Source organism: Accipiter gentilis, chromosome 2 (assembly GCF_929443795.1).
Source record: "Accipiter gentilis chromosome 2, bAccGen1.1, whole genome shotgun sequence".
NCBI classification, from domain to species: Eukaryota; Metazoa; Chordata; class Aves; order Accipitriformes; family Accipitridae; genus Astur; species Astur gentilis.
The window spans coordinates 54,773,466-54,788,614 of record NC_064881.1 but is presented as its reverse complement, the minus strand read 5'-3'; the positions used below and the strand labels follow the sequence as shown (position 1 = coordinate 54,788,614).

The following is a 15,149-nucleotide window of genomic DNA, read 5'->3' as shown; positions in this document are numbered from 1 at the left end:
TGCACCCTGTGGTTCCATCTCTGGCGGGACGGGGCGGGGGGGGGGGTGGCCGGGACACCCCACCCCAGCCCAGCCCAGCGGCTTGGCTGCGTGGAAGGGGGAGCGGGTGCCAGCCCAGCTCCAGCCCCCCCCCGGCGTCACACACAGAGCCGGCAGCCCCCGCCACCCCGGTCGGTGCCCCCCACCCGCGGCACTCACCTCTCGAACTCGGCCCGCAGCAGCTTCTCCCGCTCCAGGACGGCCACGTGCAGCTTGCCCCATTCCTTCTCCACGTCCAGCGGGTGGTACCCGGGGGGCACCTTCAGCTGCCCGGACTGCACAGCGCCCTGCATCCCCCCCCGGGTTCATCAGACCACCAGCCCCGGGACCCCCAGGCAGCCGGCGGGGGGGAGCAGCCCCAGCCATGGGTGCCACGTCTCAGTTGCTCCATGGCGGAGGCAAAGCCTCGTGGGAGCCATGAGATGGGAGAGGCACGGGACGGCCTCCGCCCCAGCGGGGACACGGCAGGGGCGTGCCGAGTGCTGCCGCAAGACCCCCGGCGTCCCAGGACCCCCGGCATCCCGGGAACCCCAGTCCCCCAGAACAACCCAGCGCCCAGGATCGCAGATCCCTGGAACTCCCAGCCCCTTGGGACCCCCAGAGCCCCGGGACCCCCGGCCCCTCAGGATCACACCCCTGCCCTGAGAACCCCAGCGCCTCAGGACCCTGGCCCCCAGGCACGGCCGGCAGCGGGTGCCGCTCACCTCCAGGGACTGGAAGATGGCCTTGGAGCGGTTCTTGTCGGCCTCTTTGGCCGGGAGCTCCGTCTCCTTGAACTTCAGGAACTGGCGCCAGAGGATCTGCCGAGAGGGGGGCCGCTAAGGTGGGCCGCGTGGACCTCCAGGCACCACGACCCCCTGCTCGGGCAAATTCCCCCCCCACCACCACCATTTTGCATGCGTGTAGAGCCGGCGGGAAGGAAGGGGCCGGGCGGGGAGCTGGTATTTGCCACTGGTGACTCACCATGAGCCTGGAAAGAGTGAGTCAGTGGGGCCCTCCCTGCCTGGGGCGCCCCGGCTCTGCCGCGGCACAGCCGCCCGCTCCCCGGTGCCTCCCAGCCAGCACCAGCACCGGCACCAAGCCCCCTGCTGCCCCACAACCCTCCAGGGCCAGGCTGCACGGACCCAGCTGGGGCTGGGACCGGTGGCGGACTCAGAGACAGGCAGTGCTGTGGCCATGGCTGGACCTCCCCGTTCCCCGCGGAGCCGTGCAACCCCGAGGCCGGCATGAGCTTGCAGCGCGGCAGGGCTGGGTGCGTGCCGGCCCAGGGTTGCTCGCACCAGGAGGACTCGCCCCGGCATGAGCCAACCCACGGCCAGGTCGCCAGCCAGCTGGGCCACCGCCAAGCACCTCCCCAGGCACCGGCACGGCTCACCGGAGCCTTTCATCCCCCTGCCAGCGCCGGGGCACCATCCCGGCTCCCTCACCTCAATCTCCTCGTAGCTGGCGGGGAAGCGGCGCTCCTCGAAGAGGACGGTGTGCTGGCGGATCCACTGCAGCAGCAGCGTCACCACCTCGTAGTACTCCTGCCAGCGCAGCTGCAGCTCCTGGGTGGAGGGAAGCACGTGGGGATGGGCACCCGCCGCGGGAGGAGGCGGATGCCCCCCGGCCCCCAGACTCACGTTGGCCTTGACGCCGTCCTGCACCTCGGGCACGCGGGGCATGGCGTCGTAGAGGGAGGAGACGTAGGTGATGATGGACTTCTCATCCGGCTGGGGCACGTCCACGTCTGGGGAGAGGGAGGACAGTTGGGCGGGGGGACGCAGGACCCCGGGGTGGAGAGGGATGGGGGCTCTGCGGGGTAGCCCCCCACCCCCCCAGGACGCCGTCCCCTCGCAGACAGGTGCCCCTGCCCATACCTTCGGGGTCCAGCAGGCGCGTCACCCCCAGGTCCCGCTCGGCCACGGTGAAAGCCTGGTCCAGGTTCTCCAGGTTGCTCTGGCGATACACCCGGTTCATGTCGATCAGCATGGGCCTGTGGGCAGCGGGAACGGGTCAGTGAGGGTCCCGCCGGGGACCACGCAGCAGCTGGCGAGAGGGTCCGTGCCGGCGGCCGCTCTCCCGCCACGCCTGGCAGACAGCCGGGCCAGAGGCCGCAGGCAGCGCCCTCCACCCGTCCTGCCCCACGGCGTAGGTTTCCAGCAGGTGTGGGCACCGGTTGTTTGGAGAAACCCCAGGGACAGCGGGTCCACCCCCGCAGGGGCTGCCTGCACTGCCCGCGCCTCTGCCGAGCCACCCAAACACCCTGCACGCCCACGCCACACGCCAGCGAGACCCTGCACCCAGCCCAAGGGCACCGGGAGCCAGGGCCACCCCAACGGCCCCAAGCATGGACCCCAGAGCAGGCAGACCCCCCGGTCCCACTGTGGGGCAGGTGGCAACCCCGGTCCCCCCAGCCCAGCGGGGGGTCCCAGCCCCGTGCCTACAGCTCCCTGAGGCGCAGGCTGTGCTGGATGGAGTAGAAGGAGCCGCTGATGCCGGGGGCCGCCGGGCACTCAGGGATGTCTTCGCAGACCATCACCACCCCGTCCTCCGCCCCCGGCAGAGCCCGCGCCGAGCTCCCCGTGCCGTGGTGCCGCAGCTGCTTCCTGGCCTGATGCCGCCTGCTCCGCTCCATGGCAGGACCGAGCTCGGTGCAGCAGTTGGTGAGCTCCTGCCGCGGTGGCGGCTCGGTGCGGAGTGTGGCACGGCTCGGCGCAGCACGGCACGGGTGCCTCCTCCCACCCTGCACGGGCGCGGCACGCCTGCACGTACTTGCGTTCCCCAAAGGTGCGCGGCAGCCCCGGCAGGGCCCGCGGGGGCCTGTCTGCTTGCGCCCCGGCACGCTGCGGAGGGCACGGCGCCCACTGCCCGGGGGGGTCAGCGCCCGCCTGCCCACGCAGGCAGCAGGTCGGCAGGTCGGGTGGGAGCGTGGGAAGGTGGCTAAACCACACGGCTCCCCGTGCCGCCACGGCACTGCCGGCACAGGCCGATGAGCTGGGACTTGTCGGGAGCACGTGCCTGCGTCACCCCAAAGCGGGATCGGCGCAGCTGGCCCCGCCGGCGGCCAGTCCCAGCCAGCACGCGCCTGCCCCATGCATGGCATCACCCTGCACTGCCAGCTGTTGCAAGGGGCCAAATCCTGCCAGCGCCAGAGCCGGGTCCTCCGCAGCCCCGGGGGCCGCTCTCCCCACCACGGGGGCTGGGAGCCCCAGTTCACCCAGGAGCCTGAGCCAGGGGACAGTTGTGCCAAGGGAGGCTCGGCACCACAGGGACAGGGCTGGGGGTGCCGGGTCCCTGCCAGGCAAATGGGAGCTCTGTGCCCGCAGGCAGGTATGGTGCTGCCCAACCTGGCCAGCTCGGCATGCTGCCCTGACATGCGGCAGCCAGAAGCCAATCTGGCTCCGCTCCACCTACTTGTGCCGGTGGATGATGGCATTGAAGAGGCGCCCGTCTCGCCAGCTGGTGGTGAAGTTGTCGCAGCGCAGACCCTGGTAATCCTCCACCATCCGCTGGGACCAGAGCAGCAGCTTCTCCTTGGCTGTCATGTCCTCTGACTGCCCCATCACCTGGATGTCCGAAATCTGCCGGGACAGGGGGGGTCATGCCGGCCCATCAGCTCCGCGGTGGCTGTCTCCTACCCCACCGCAGGCTCCACCAGTGATGCCCCAGCCCCACCACCACCCCGTTCCTGCCCCACTTGGGGGACCAAACCAGCACCGGGGACCCCCCCAGTCGCTGCAGAGCCCCAGCCTCCCGGCACTGCCAGCACCCTCAGCCCCACCATCGCCACATTCTCCCCAGGCCGTGGCACGGCGCGTGGGCACAGCCGGGTGCCGACGGAGCCCCACGGTGGGCATGGGGCCAGTGCCATGCCGGGCTCTGGGCTCACCTGGAAGTGGAGGATGATGGTCCAGATGAGCCCCAGCGTCAGCTTGGGGTTGCCGTCAGCAATGTCATCGTTGCGGATATTGACCAGCTTCACCTGCGAGGCCAAGGCACGCGGTGGCTGCAGGGAGGGCGAGGAGCACACCCCAGCCCTGGGGGTCCCCGGGGGGGTCCCACAAGCCCGGCAGCCCTGCAACCCCCCCCTCACCTGCCGATGCTTCAGGTAGTTGAGGGCGATCTGCACGTTCTGCAGCTTGTGGAAGCGCATCCTGCCCTTCTCCCGGGGCTGTGGGGAGAGCAGGGGGCGATGAGCCACGGCCCTCGCTGGGCACATCCCGCCGCCCCCGGCTCACCCGCGCGTGCGAGGGATGCTGGGCACCGAGCACCGCGGCCCACCCCGTGCACCGGCCCAGCCCTTCCCGGCGCCGCACATGCCGATGCCACACACCCTCCGCACTTTGTCCCCATGCCGCCGTCGGGGAGGGGACGTTCCCCGCCTCTCCCACCACAAAGCCGCCAGCCGGGGCCAGCCCAGCCCAAACTGTCCCCAGCCCTGGCGCGGCCACGCCGCCTGCGTAGCACCGGGGCCACCGGCTGCCGTGCCAAGAGAAGCCAAGCGCCAGGCACGGTGCGAGAGCAGCGCCCGCTGCACCCCTGCGCGGCAGCCCTGCTCCCCGTGGCGTCTGTCCCGGGGGCTCAGTGACTCCCCCTGCCACATCGCTGAGCCCAAAACGCTGCAGCTGCCTGTGCCGGCAGGGCAGGCAAGAGGAATGCAGGCACCAGGCACCCCATTGCCACAGGGAGCTGGTGCCGGGACCAGGGCCTGGGTCCCCCGCAATGCATGTGGGCATTGCAGCCACTGCCCGGGGCAGCTCTGCAGAGCCGGTCCTGGCCAAGGTGCTGCCGCACCGCCATGCAGGAGGCAGCGGGCAGCGCGGACCCACCAGGAAATCCTCTGCCCATCCCATGGGGCTGCGGGCAGGAAGCGCTGCTGGACCAAACAATGGCAAGCGCAGCCGGCCTCGCCGCCGGATCCTGCACCCGCGCTTCCTCGGCCATGCAGCAGCACCGGCCCCACGGTGCAGGCACAGCCAGCCCCACAGCGCGGGCACAGTCAGCCCCACAGCGCCGGCACAGTCCAGCCCTGCTCTGCCCCTGCCCGCGGCATCCCGGCAGCACCGCTTGTCCTGCCCTCGCCAGCTCCTCGCAGCCCGTCCTGCCCAGGCGGATGCGGCAGGGCTGTGCTGGAGGCAGCACACAGCTCGCCGGCACGCTCTGGTCTTGCCCCACGGCAGGCACCAGGCACCACTGTTGTGGGTGACCCCCCCAGCAGGAACGTCCCCACCCCCGCAGGTCCCCGGTGGGGGTCCCCTGGGCAGCCCCCACGGGCAGATCCTGCCTAGACAGACCCCCTCTATGCGCCGGCCCTGTGGCAAGGCCCGACGCTCCACTGGCAGCGGCTGTGCCTGGCCTCAGCTGCTGGAAGGGCTGGGGAGCCTCTGACCCCCCCACGTGCCACTCAGTAATGGACCAGGGTCTCTTCTGCCCACAGCCACAAGGGAAACGCAGCCGGTCAGGGCAGGTCCGGCCCCGGCGGGAGAGCCGGGGGTGTCAGCGGCCGCAACGCCATCCCCCTCGCCGGGTGCCCCGGGACCTCTAGCAGTCCCGAGGAGCTGCGGGGCCGGGTGGCACATCTTGCGGCAGTGCCAGGAGCCGCAGCCCTGCTCTGGCCCCGTGGGAGTCCCAGCCCCATGGCACTGCTCCCGGTGATGCCGTGCTCCTATCTCACCGCTGCAGGCAAGGCCCAGCCCAGGGAAACCCGCCCTAGCCGGCACTTGGGCTCAAACGCCTGGCTGACCCCGCTGCCAGAGCGCCCTGGGGTGCCGACACGCCTCCCCCCGGCACAGCATGCGGCGGCGCTTCTCCTCCGCACCCGCACCGGGACAGTGCGGCCACGCCAGTGGCGGAGCGTCTCCCGGTCGCGGCGGCGGGCGCTTGCCACGCGGGGCCATGCGGAGAGCAAACGGCAGAACCACTCACCAACCGCAAGTTCCTGATCACGTCGCGCTCCCTCGGCTGCCCGGCCAGAGCAGTGCAAAGAGAGGAAGGAGGCAAAGGCCGGAGGGGGACGGTCAGGGCAGACCCGCCGACAGGAGCCCAGCGCGGAGAAGCAGAGTTCACCAAAGCAAAGAGACGTCCGGGCGTTAGAGGCCGCGGTGGGGCTGGGGGAGCTGCGGGATGGAGGGGGGCGGCCACGCCGGCAAGGCTCGGGGCGCTCCGGCACAGTGCCGGGCAGCTCTCCGGGATGGGATGGAAAGCAGGGAAGAGGCCAAGCGGGAGAAGGGTAGGAGGCAGATGCGGGAAGCAGAGGATGGGATGGCCGGCAGCCGGAGGGTCCCGGCACGCGGAGCCGGTGCAGGGGAGTGGGGCGGCAGCGGTGTGGCAGAGGGATCGGCGCAGGACCTACCAGTGTGTCCCCCGAGAGCACCTCCAGCAGCGAGATGAGGTTGTGTCCATCCCGCAGGTCCTCGTAGAGGTCGTTGACGTGACGCTGCGCCTGCAGGGATGGGGATGGCGTTATGGGGGTGCCGGGGGGACAGCCGAGCCCTGCAGAGCCCTAGCACCCCCCCTGCTCTGTCGTCCTCCCTGCCTCACGCCAGCCGGCACCAAAACGGGGCAGCCAGGATGGGAGCCCAGTGACCCCCCCATGTGCAGCAGGCATTCACACGTGTCTCCAAGCGCGGCCTGGTGCCCCCAACGCCGTGTCCCCACTGCCAGCACACACCGGCATCCCCCCCCATGCCCTGCGGACCAGTGGCCGGGCTGGGTCCGGCATCACTCCACCACATGCGGGGACCCGCTGCCCACCATGCCGGCAGCCGTGGGGTCTGGCCCCAGCGTGGGGAGGGGAAGGTGTGAGAAGAAAAAGAGCATGGTGGGGGCAGCCAGAGAGGGAGAGACCTACCTCTGCTCGCCAGTGCTGTGCAGGGAGAGGTAGAGAGAAGAGAGAGAGATTAGGAGAGGCAGCAGAGAGGAGGCAGCCCCAGGGTGGGCAGGGGGCGGCTGGGACCTGCCCCGGGCGGCGGCACCCCATGGCAGCACCGATGCCGCAGGACCAATGCCACAGGGTCGGGCACCCGGCATGTGGGGACACGTCCATACACGGGGGCCGGGGAGACGTCTTGGCACGTGCCAGGCGCTGACGTGGGGCTCTGCCCGCCGCGCGGCAGGGACAGGCACCGGCACGCCGGCAGGGCCCTGGCGGGGTTCGTCTGGGCGCGTGGCGCAGGCGGCACGGGGAAGGAGCAGGGAGAGGGGAACGGCTGGAGACGGGAGAGCAGGATGGGATGGGAGCGAGCGGGGCAGGCGCTGCCGAGCGCAGGCAGCACGGTGGGCACGGCTCCCCCGGGGCAGGCAGGAAGGGCGCGGGCACCCTCGTGCCCAAAGGAAGCCGCGGCGGTGCCAGGGCGGAGAGGGCGGCCGGCAGAGCTGCCAGGCTCCGCGGCATCAAAGCCTGCAAAAGGTCCCCTCGTGCCCGGGGCTAGAGCACCATCCACTCCCGGAGCTGGCATGGCACGCGTGGGAGGGGGCGGCCGGCAGCTCCCGGCTTGGCCCGATGCCTGGCACGGCCACGGGACGGCACAGCCGGGCAGGGGAAGCAAGGAGGCAGGGCAGGCAGCTCCTGCCTGCAAGGGCCGCTGGCGCTGCCCCCAGCCCCAGAGCCCCCCATGGAGGCAGCCGAGCGGCCTCAACCGCTGCCCGTCTGCTGCCGAGGCGGCAGGAGCACCGGCACAGGTCGCCGGGAGAAGCTGTGCCGGAACAGCGCTGCCAGGGGCCTCCGCTGCCCACATCCTGGGGTGCTCTGCTGGGCTGGCACGGCAGGGACGCAGCTGGGGATGAGCTGGTGCCAGGTGCTGCCGCCGGCACAGCCGGGGACTTTCCACTGGGACAGCTGGGGTTCTGCAGAAGGCGGCGCGTGCCCGTACCTTGATGAGGTGCTTGTTGACCCATTTGGTGAAGGTTTTCTTCTGGACCCGGTCTCGCTCATCTGCAAGAGAGGAGAGGGCAGGGTGAGGGGGGGAGAACAGGGGGTCCCAGCGCGGCGGTGCTGCCGGCAAGAACCGGGCCCCACCGGCGGCATGGCTGGCGGGAGCATCAGCGGAGGAAGCGATGAGCCAACCGCTCTGGGGAGCCGCAGTGAGTCACGGGGCGTGCAAGGGGAAGGAAACAGTTAATGTGGATCGGCCCCTGCGTGCCTGCAGCACCGCAGCCCAGTAATGCTGAGCAATGCCTGCAAGAAGCAATGCCTGGAGCGGGGAGGGGGGGGGAGGCTGCCCAGCCCTGCCCCGAGCCCCCCCCCGCCACCAAACCACAGCGGGGAGACCAGGGAGCCGCCCCAGCACAGCCCCAGGCGCTGTGTGCATGGCCCAGTGGGACGTGTGGGGGATCGGGGCGAGCCCACGGGGTGTCTGCACCCCTAGGCACGGCATGTTCATCCCCAGTGGGACGTGGAGGGGATCAGGATGAGCCCACGGGGTGTCTGCACCCCCAGGCACGGCATGTTCACCCCCAGTGGAATGTTGAGGGGATCAGGATGAGCCCACGGAGTGTCTGCACCCCCAGGCATGGCATGCTCACCCCCAGTGGGATGTGGAGGGGATCAGGATGAGCCCACGGAGTGTCTGCACCCCCAGGCACGGCACGTTCACCCCCAGTGGGATGTGGAGGGGATCAGGACGAGCCCATGGGGCATCTGCCCCAGCACAGCCCCAGGCACGGCACGCTCACCCCAAGTGGGATGCGTAGGGGATTGGGACGAGTCCACGGTGTATCTGCCCCGGCACAGCCCAGGCGCCGCCTGCCCAGCCCCAGACGTAGCTGCAGGAGCTGTGGGGCACAGATGCTGCTCCCGGCAGCCCCAGCGCTGCTCTGCGGGGTGGGGAGAGGCCCGGGGGGTGCTCAGCCCCGTCCCTGAGGTGGCTCCTCAGGCACCCGCAGGGACCCCCCCAGGACCCATCACCCGGAGCCGGCGGCTCTCCCTCCTGCTCCCACGGGCAGCAGCAGGCAGAGCCCCAGGACTCCCCGCAGGGCTGCCCACGCTGCAGGCAGGGTGTCCCCGGCGGGCAGGCAGGGCCGTGGGGCCTGTGACTCACGGGCACTCCCTGTCCACTGCCCTGTCATTAGGGGATGGGATGGCGACGGCTGACGCACCGGGCTGGGCACCCGGGCTGGCACTGCCCGCAGCCAGGCAGCCCCACCCCGCAGCCCCCACCCCGCTGACAAGCACCCATCCCGTGCACCCCACTAATGAGCACCCATCTCGCCCATGCCCGCTCCCCACGGGGAGTAGCTCGCCCTCCTCGCCCCGCTCCCTGCCCAAGACCCCAAGCATCGCCGCCGAACCCATGACGGCCGGTGCCGCACTCAGCCTGGCACTGAGGAGGGTTTGGTGGCAGGAGGGGACACCCCGAGGTGTGCGGGGCAATGCCACCGCCCCTCCGCAACACCCCCCCTGCCCACGCCACGGCGATCCGGCGGGGCCAGGATGGCGCGTGCCAGGTCTTGCCCCACCGGAGCGTGCCGGGATCTGCCCATGCAGCACCCAGCGCCCCACGGCCGGTGCCCAGCCCAGCTCACCCTTCCCAGGCGAGCGCACCGGTACCTGGGGACACCGGACATCACGTCCCCACCGGACTCATGGGAGGCTCGGCGGCAAGGCCGGGGCGTGACAGGCAGGGAAGCGATGGCCGGGGAGTGGCAGCGGTGCGGGAGGAAGGAAGGAAACGTGGGGCACGCTCACCCGGTGGGTACGTGCACACCGAGGTGGGAGCGTTCCCACACCGCCTGCCCCGGCAGGACCCGCACCCAAAGAATCCTCGACACCCAGGTGAGCCGCGGCCGTCGGCGCCCACCCCACGGCATGCCGAGGGATGGGCCGTGGCCATGCTGCAGGCAGGACGGGCAGGGCGTGGGAGGAAGTGTTCGTGCCCGCAGGCAGCACTGACACGGCGTGGATGGGGACAGGCGCCGGCGTGGGACATGGGGACCCCGCACCCCGACTGCCTGGCCGCGGGGGGCTGCTGGTCCTGGTCCCAACAACCAGCTCTGGCCCCACGGTGCTGCCCCATAGCCTGCCTTGGGGACACCGCCCCAGCATGGGGGTCTGCCCATAGTCTGCCCTGGGGGACACCGCCCCAGCGTGGGGGTCTGCCCCATAGCCTGCCTTGGGGGACACCGTCCCACCATGGGGGTCTGCCCATAGTCTGCCCTGGGGGACACCGCCCCAGCATGGGGGTCTGCCCATAGTCTGCCTTGGGGGACACGGTCCCACCATGGGGGTTTTCCCCCACAGCCTGCACTGGGGGACACCGCCCCAGCGTGGGGGTCTGCCCCATAGCCTGCCTTGCGGGACACTGCCCCAGCGTGGGGGTCCGCCCCATAGCCTGCCTTGCAGGACACCGCCCCAGCGTGGGGGTCTGCCCCATAGCCTGCCCAGGGGACACCACCCCAGCATGGGGGTCCGCCCTGGCACAAGGTGCAGGGACCAGCCCCCCATGCTGCCGGACAGGGCCCACGCCGCTGCGACGGCAGGGTGGTCGCACAGAGGGCAGCTGCCGCGCCCCACGCCGTTGCCCCTGCCGCAGGGTCCCGCTACCTTTCTTGCCCTCGGAGGCCCTCAGCACGGCCAGGTAGAGGTTGTCCTCCGAGCCCGTCCTCTGTCCCGCAGCCAGACCTTCCTCCTGGCTGCGCAGTCGCTGCCGGGACATGGTGGCCACCGCCGCTGCCCGCACTGAGCACCGACGCAGCTCGGTTCGCCTCCCGCTCTGCCCCTGCTGCCAGCCCGGTCCCTGCCGACACCTCCCTCCCACCGAGGTGTGGGGCGGCCCCAGGGAGGAGACTGGGGTTCCCCTCCCTCCCTCCCCACGCCCGGGCACGGATCCTGCCCACAGGAAACCTCCCCGAGCCCGTGGCTCTCTGCTTAACCGTTTCCTCCCCATGCCCCGGGAGCCACAGGGGATGGGGCAGGGACCCCACGCACCCGCCCAGGGGGACGCCCGCAGTACACCCTGGGGCCTCGGGACCCCCAGGTCGGCAAGTCTGGGGTGGTTGGGACCCCCAGACCCATGCCCCGGAGCAGCAGAACTCCTGGTCCCCCCACCCCGAGGCCTCGGGACCCCCAGGTCTGCAAGCCTGGGGGGGGGGGGGGTTGGGACGCCCAGTCCCAATGCCTGGGGTACTCAGAAACCCCCAGCCCTGTGCCCCAGAGCTGCTGGACTCCTGGTCCCCCCACCCCAGGGTCTCAGTACTCCCAGATTTCCAAGCCCAGGGGGCTCAGGACCCCCAGGATCACAAGCTCAGGACATCCCATCCCAATGCCTAGGGTCCTCAGGACACCCCTGTCCCCATGCTCAGGGGCCACAGCCCCCCAGTCCCCCGGTTGGGACCTCCAAGAGCCCCCAGGCCTCTCCCCAGGGGTCTTGGCACCACTTGGTTCCAAAGTTCAGGGTCCTCAGGACCCCCAGCCCCATGCCCCAGAGCTGCAGGACCCACGGTCCCCACAGTCTGGGGGCTCAGGACCCCCAGGTTTGCAAGCCCTGCTCCCAAGTCCCACACTCGGGGGGGCTCAGAGCCCCAGTGCCCCTCCCAGGGGGTTCGGGTTCCCAATCCCCAGGGCTGCAGGACCCCCAGGCGGGGGAGGGGGGGCTGAGACCCACAGACCCCCTAGGCGGGGAGGTGCCGTCCCCACACCCACGCCGGCTCGGGGAGCCAAGCCAAGCTCCTCCGCCCCAGCCGGCGCTGCCGGCGACGCATTCCGGGCGCTCCTGTGCCGCCTCCGGCACAGCCAGGCCCACGCCTCCCGCCAGCAGGTCTGCTCCCGGCCGAGCACCCTAGAAGAGCACCCAAGGTCCCCGGCGCCTCGCCCCCCCCACCCCTGCGCCCCACGGGCACCCACGGGGTGCTCGCATGGGACTGGGGCACAAGCGATGCCAGGAGGAATCCCCCTCCTCAGGGATCCACTGCGGAGCAACTCCTGCCGCATGGCCGTCGGGCGTGTGCCGTGGTCGCCGGTGACACCGCCGGCTTTGGGGACCACCGGAAGGATTCAGGGTTCGCACCCCACCGGCTGCCACATCCCACCTGGGATCGTGCAGGACCCAGCCTGGCCACGCGTCCCTCCTTGGGGAGCCCAGCTCCGGGGACCCCTGAGCAGGAGGGGTGGCACAGGGTGGGAGTCCACGGCCGCTCTGTTCCCTGCCCCCCACACCCCGCCGCTCGGGGATCTCGGGGTGCCACGGGGACTTCGGGGCGGCAGGGGGCCCGCAGCCCTGCTGTGGCGCCCGCGGCAGCCATGTCATCCACCGCAGGGATGCAGGCAGCAAGGGGAAAGTGCAGCCGCAGGCACCCCGAGCGCTGCCAGCCTGGCGCGGCCCCGGCACAGAGGCCAGGGCCCACATCCTGCACACGCAGCGCCGGTGCCAACGCCAACACCAGCGGGCACAGCCCGACCCTTGCGTGGAGTCCAAGGGACATGGGGGCCAGCACATCGTCCCGTCATGACTCACGGCCCGACTGGCGCGCCCTGCCCGAGGCGCCGGCACGGCGAGTAGCGCCATGGGGAGCACCCACCGACACCCACCTCCACCAGCAGCGGGGACTGCCGGGGGCTCAGCCCTACCCAGCCTTGGCCGTGCCGGCAGCGAGCAGCCGTGTGGGAGCCGGGCACAGGGCTGCAGAGCTGGGCGGCACGGGGGGGGCTGGCAGGGTTTGGGGTGCACGGCGAGGCCGGGGCAGAGGGTGTCCTGCTCCCCAGGCATGGGGTGCTGATGCCGCAGCCCCTCTCAGGTTTGCGAGACCCCCCCTCACTCCTGTGCCCCTTTGCCAGGGACGGCGCTGGCAGAGGCCACCATGCAGCAGTGGGAGCATGGCCTGGGGGTCCGGAATCCCCCCAGGCAGCTGGGTGGCAAGGCAGGGCCAGCAGGAGGGCTGGGTTGCAGGCAGAGGCTACCCGCTGCCGGGAAGGAGGCAGCTCTGCACAGGCAGCGCCGCTCTGCCGGCCCGCTGCCCGCTGGGGCAGGGCCAGGGCGGCCGCTGAGGAATGCGGGCGGCAACGGGCTCCGCACGCACATTTTCCACCGAGAGCACATCTGGCGCAGAGCACATCTGGTGCGCGGAGCCGCCGCAGCGCCGGGAGCCCGGCTGACGCCAGCACACGTCAGAGGGTAGGGACATACCGGAGCTACAGCTCACCGCGCTGCAGCCAGCACGTGGGCACTGGGACAAGGGGCGACGGCATCACCGATGGGGCGGGGGAGAGGGGCCAGGGCAATGGCACTAACAGGGTGGGAACGCACAGTGGCACCTCATGCTCCTCTACCTGCGCCCAGGCGCTGGCACGGCCAGAGACGGGGCTGGCACCGTGCTCACACGCTGCTGGCTGAGCTGCTCCGCCTCCTTCTACACAGATATGCCATACCGCTGCTGGCTCCGGAGGGATCCAGACAGCACAGCCAAGAACTCTCCCTGCTGCAGTGGTGAACCCTGAGGGCCGTGACAGCTGCCGGCACCGCTCCCACCATGGCACCCTCCACCACGACACCAGCAGCCTGGGCACCGCATGGCGGCAGAGCAGCGAGACCCGAGCGGCACAGGCTGCCGGCGAGGGCCGGACGGGAGGCAGGAGGCACCACCGGCTCCGGCATGCCCCGGCACAGCCAGCACTTCCCAGGGCAAGGCAATGGGGTGGACCCCCCCCGACCCGTGCTCGGTCACGCAACGGCCACCAGCGTCCCCCCACCGCCGCCACCTGCCCCTGCCCACGGCGTCGGCACCCGCATCCCCAAGCCGGCGACAGCCCCGCAGCCTCGCACTGGCCCCACCCGAGTCCCCGGGGCTGCCGCAGCTCCTGCCGGAGCCAAGCCGGACCCCAGCCAGCATCCCCGGGGACAGCCACCACCCTCGGCACAGGGTCACGGGCTCCTCTCCATGATGCCGATGCCGCCGCAGGCAGGAGGCACCTGGGGCCCGCGGGCAGGCCGGCGGGCAGCGTGGGAGGGGACGCGGCAGGCGGCGGCGCGGCGCGGGCGCTTTGAAGATCTGAAGAGGTAGAAGGCCTGGCACAGCCCCTGGGAGAGGCAGGGCTCCCGTCGCAGGCAGCTGCCAGCCCGGCCAGGCCGGACGGGCAGGAGCTGCCTCAGCCTTCGGCTCCGAGGCCCCGCGGGAGCCAACACCCAGCCGGGCCGGCCCAGCTCCTTCCCACGGCATCTCCCCGCCAGCCGGGAGCCGGCAGGGGCTGCGGCTGCCCTCAGCGCCTGTCCTGGCGGCAGGACCACCGGCAGCATCCCCAAAACCACGGCCGGCACCAGGGGTTCGGCACCACCCTCTGCGGGTGACGGGACAGCGAGGGGCTCCGCAAGAGCACCCAGGGACCCTGCCAAGCGCCGGCACACGGTGTGTCCGACCGAGCTGGCATTCTCCCCTCTGCAGCTGGTGCCCGTGCACCATGACGGGCACCCCCACACACCTGTGGGCAGGAAACCGGCGCTGCCACCGGATGGCTGCCAGCGCCCACCGCCGCAGGGGGATTACCAGGGCGGGAGGCCCCCACCAGCCCCCGGGGCCCTGCACCCGCTGCCGCCTGCCCGTTTTGGCAGAGGCGGTTGGCGGGAAAGAGCTCTGCGCCCCACCGAGCCGACGTGTGGTCGGGACGATGAGGCGGTGAAAATGCCACGGGTGCTTCCTGCCACCAGCCCGGGAGGAACCCGGCTGCACCCAGGGGTGGGGGGGGGGCTGCGGGGGGGACACCCCGAGCCGGTCCCGCCGGAGAAGCCGTGGCGGCACGCGGCGATGCCGGCTGGGTGCCGAGGGTCTCGGTGCCAGCACCAGGGTCACCCTGCAGTGACACATGGCGGCGGGGGGGGGGCAGGACCGGCTGGGCCACGGGCACGGCAGTGGGGGCCGGGGTCACCCCGGGACAGCCCGAAGCGGCGGGGGACCCCCCCGGGAGGGGGGTGCGGGGGGGAGGCTGGGAGAGCCGCGTGGGCATACCCGCACCCACAGGCGTGCCGGCACACACACGCGTGCCTGCACAGGCGTGCACACACACGCGTGTGCACACACACGCGTGTGCACACGCAGCCCCCGCTCCCCACCCAGCAGTCCACGGGCACACGCGGCCCCGTCCCCAGCCGACCCCCCAGCCCCGGCTCGGCTCGGCTCGGCTCGGCTCTAGGGGGCGGGGTTCC

General features: G+C 71.8%; 2 protein-coding genes across 26 annotated transcripts in view; one reads left to right on the top strand and one right to left on the bottom strand.

The window, feature by feature from the left end:
* The window catches only part of PLEC (plectin), a 61,600-nt gene that overhangs the window by 20,311 nt on the left and 26,140 nt on the right, over nucleotides 1–15,149 (bottom strand). For 9 of the 25 annotated variants that reach the window (XM_049826538.1, XM_049826695.1, XM_049826602.1 and 6 more), the window contains 12 exons: nucleotides 7,893–7,954; nucleotides 6,872–6,886; nucleotides 6,374–6,463; nucleotides 5,947–5,982; nucleotides 4,115–4,192; nucleotides 3,911–4,003; nucleotides 3,436–3,602; nucleotides 1,899–2,014; nucleotides 1,662–1,768; nucleotides 1,467–1,586; nucleotides 744–839; nucleotides 199–326 (listed from right to left, as the gene is read on the bottom strand). In XM_049826538.1, coding sequence (XP_049682495.1) covers nucleotides 199–326; nucleotides 744–839; nucleotides 1,467–1,586; nucleotides 1,662–1,768; nucleotides 1,899–2,014; nucleotides 3,436–3,602; nucleotides 3,911–4,003; nucleotides 4,115–4,192; nucleotides 5,947–5,982; nucleotides 6,374–6,463; nucleotides 6,872–6,886; nucleotides 7,893–7,954 — 1,108 coding nt within the window. Of the gene's footprint in view, nucleotides 1–198; nucleotides 327–743; nucleotides 840–1,466; nucleotides 1,587–1,661; nucleotides 1,769–1,898; nucleotides 2,015–3,435; nucleotides 3,603–3,910; nucleotides 4,004–4,114; nucleotides 4,193–5,946; nucleotides 5,983–6,373; nucleotides 6,464–6,871; nucleotides 6,887–7,892; nucleotides 7,955–10,561; nucleotides 10,766–15,149 lie in introns of those variants that run through there. The other 16 variants (XM_049826546.1, XM_049826658.1, XM_049826487.1 and 13 more) reach the window with 6 other exon arrangements.
* Nucleotides 9,571–14,725, top strand: LOC126049794 (uncharacterized). Its single transcript, XM_049826791.1, has 2 exons — nucleotides 9,571–9,793; nucleotides 13,371–14,725. The coding sequence occupies exons 1-2, from the start codon at nucleotides 9,650–9,652 to the stop codon at nucleotides 13,995–13,997; spliced, it is 771 nt and encodes a 256-aa protein (XP_049682748.1). The 5' UTR covers nucleotides 9,571–9,649; the 3' UTR covers nucleotides 13,998–14,725.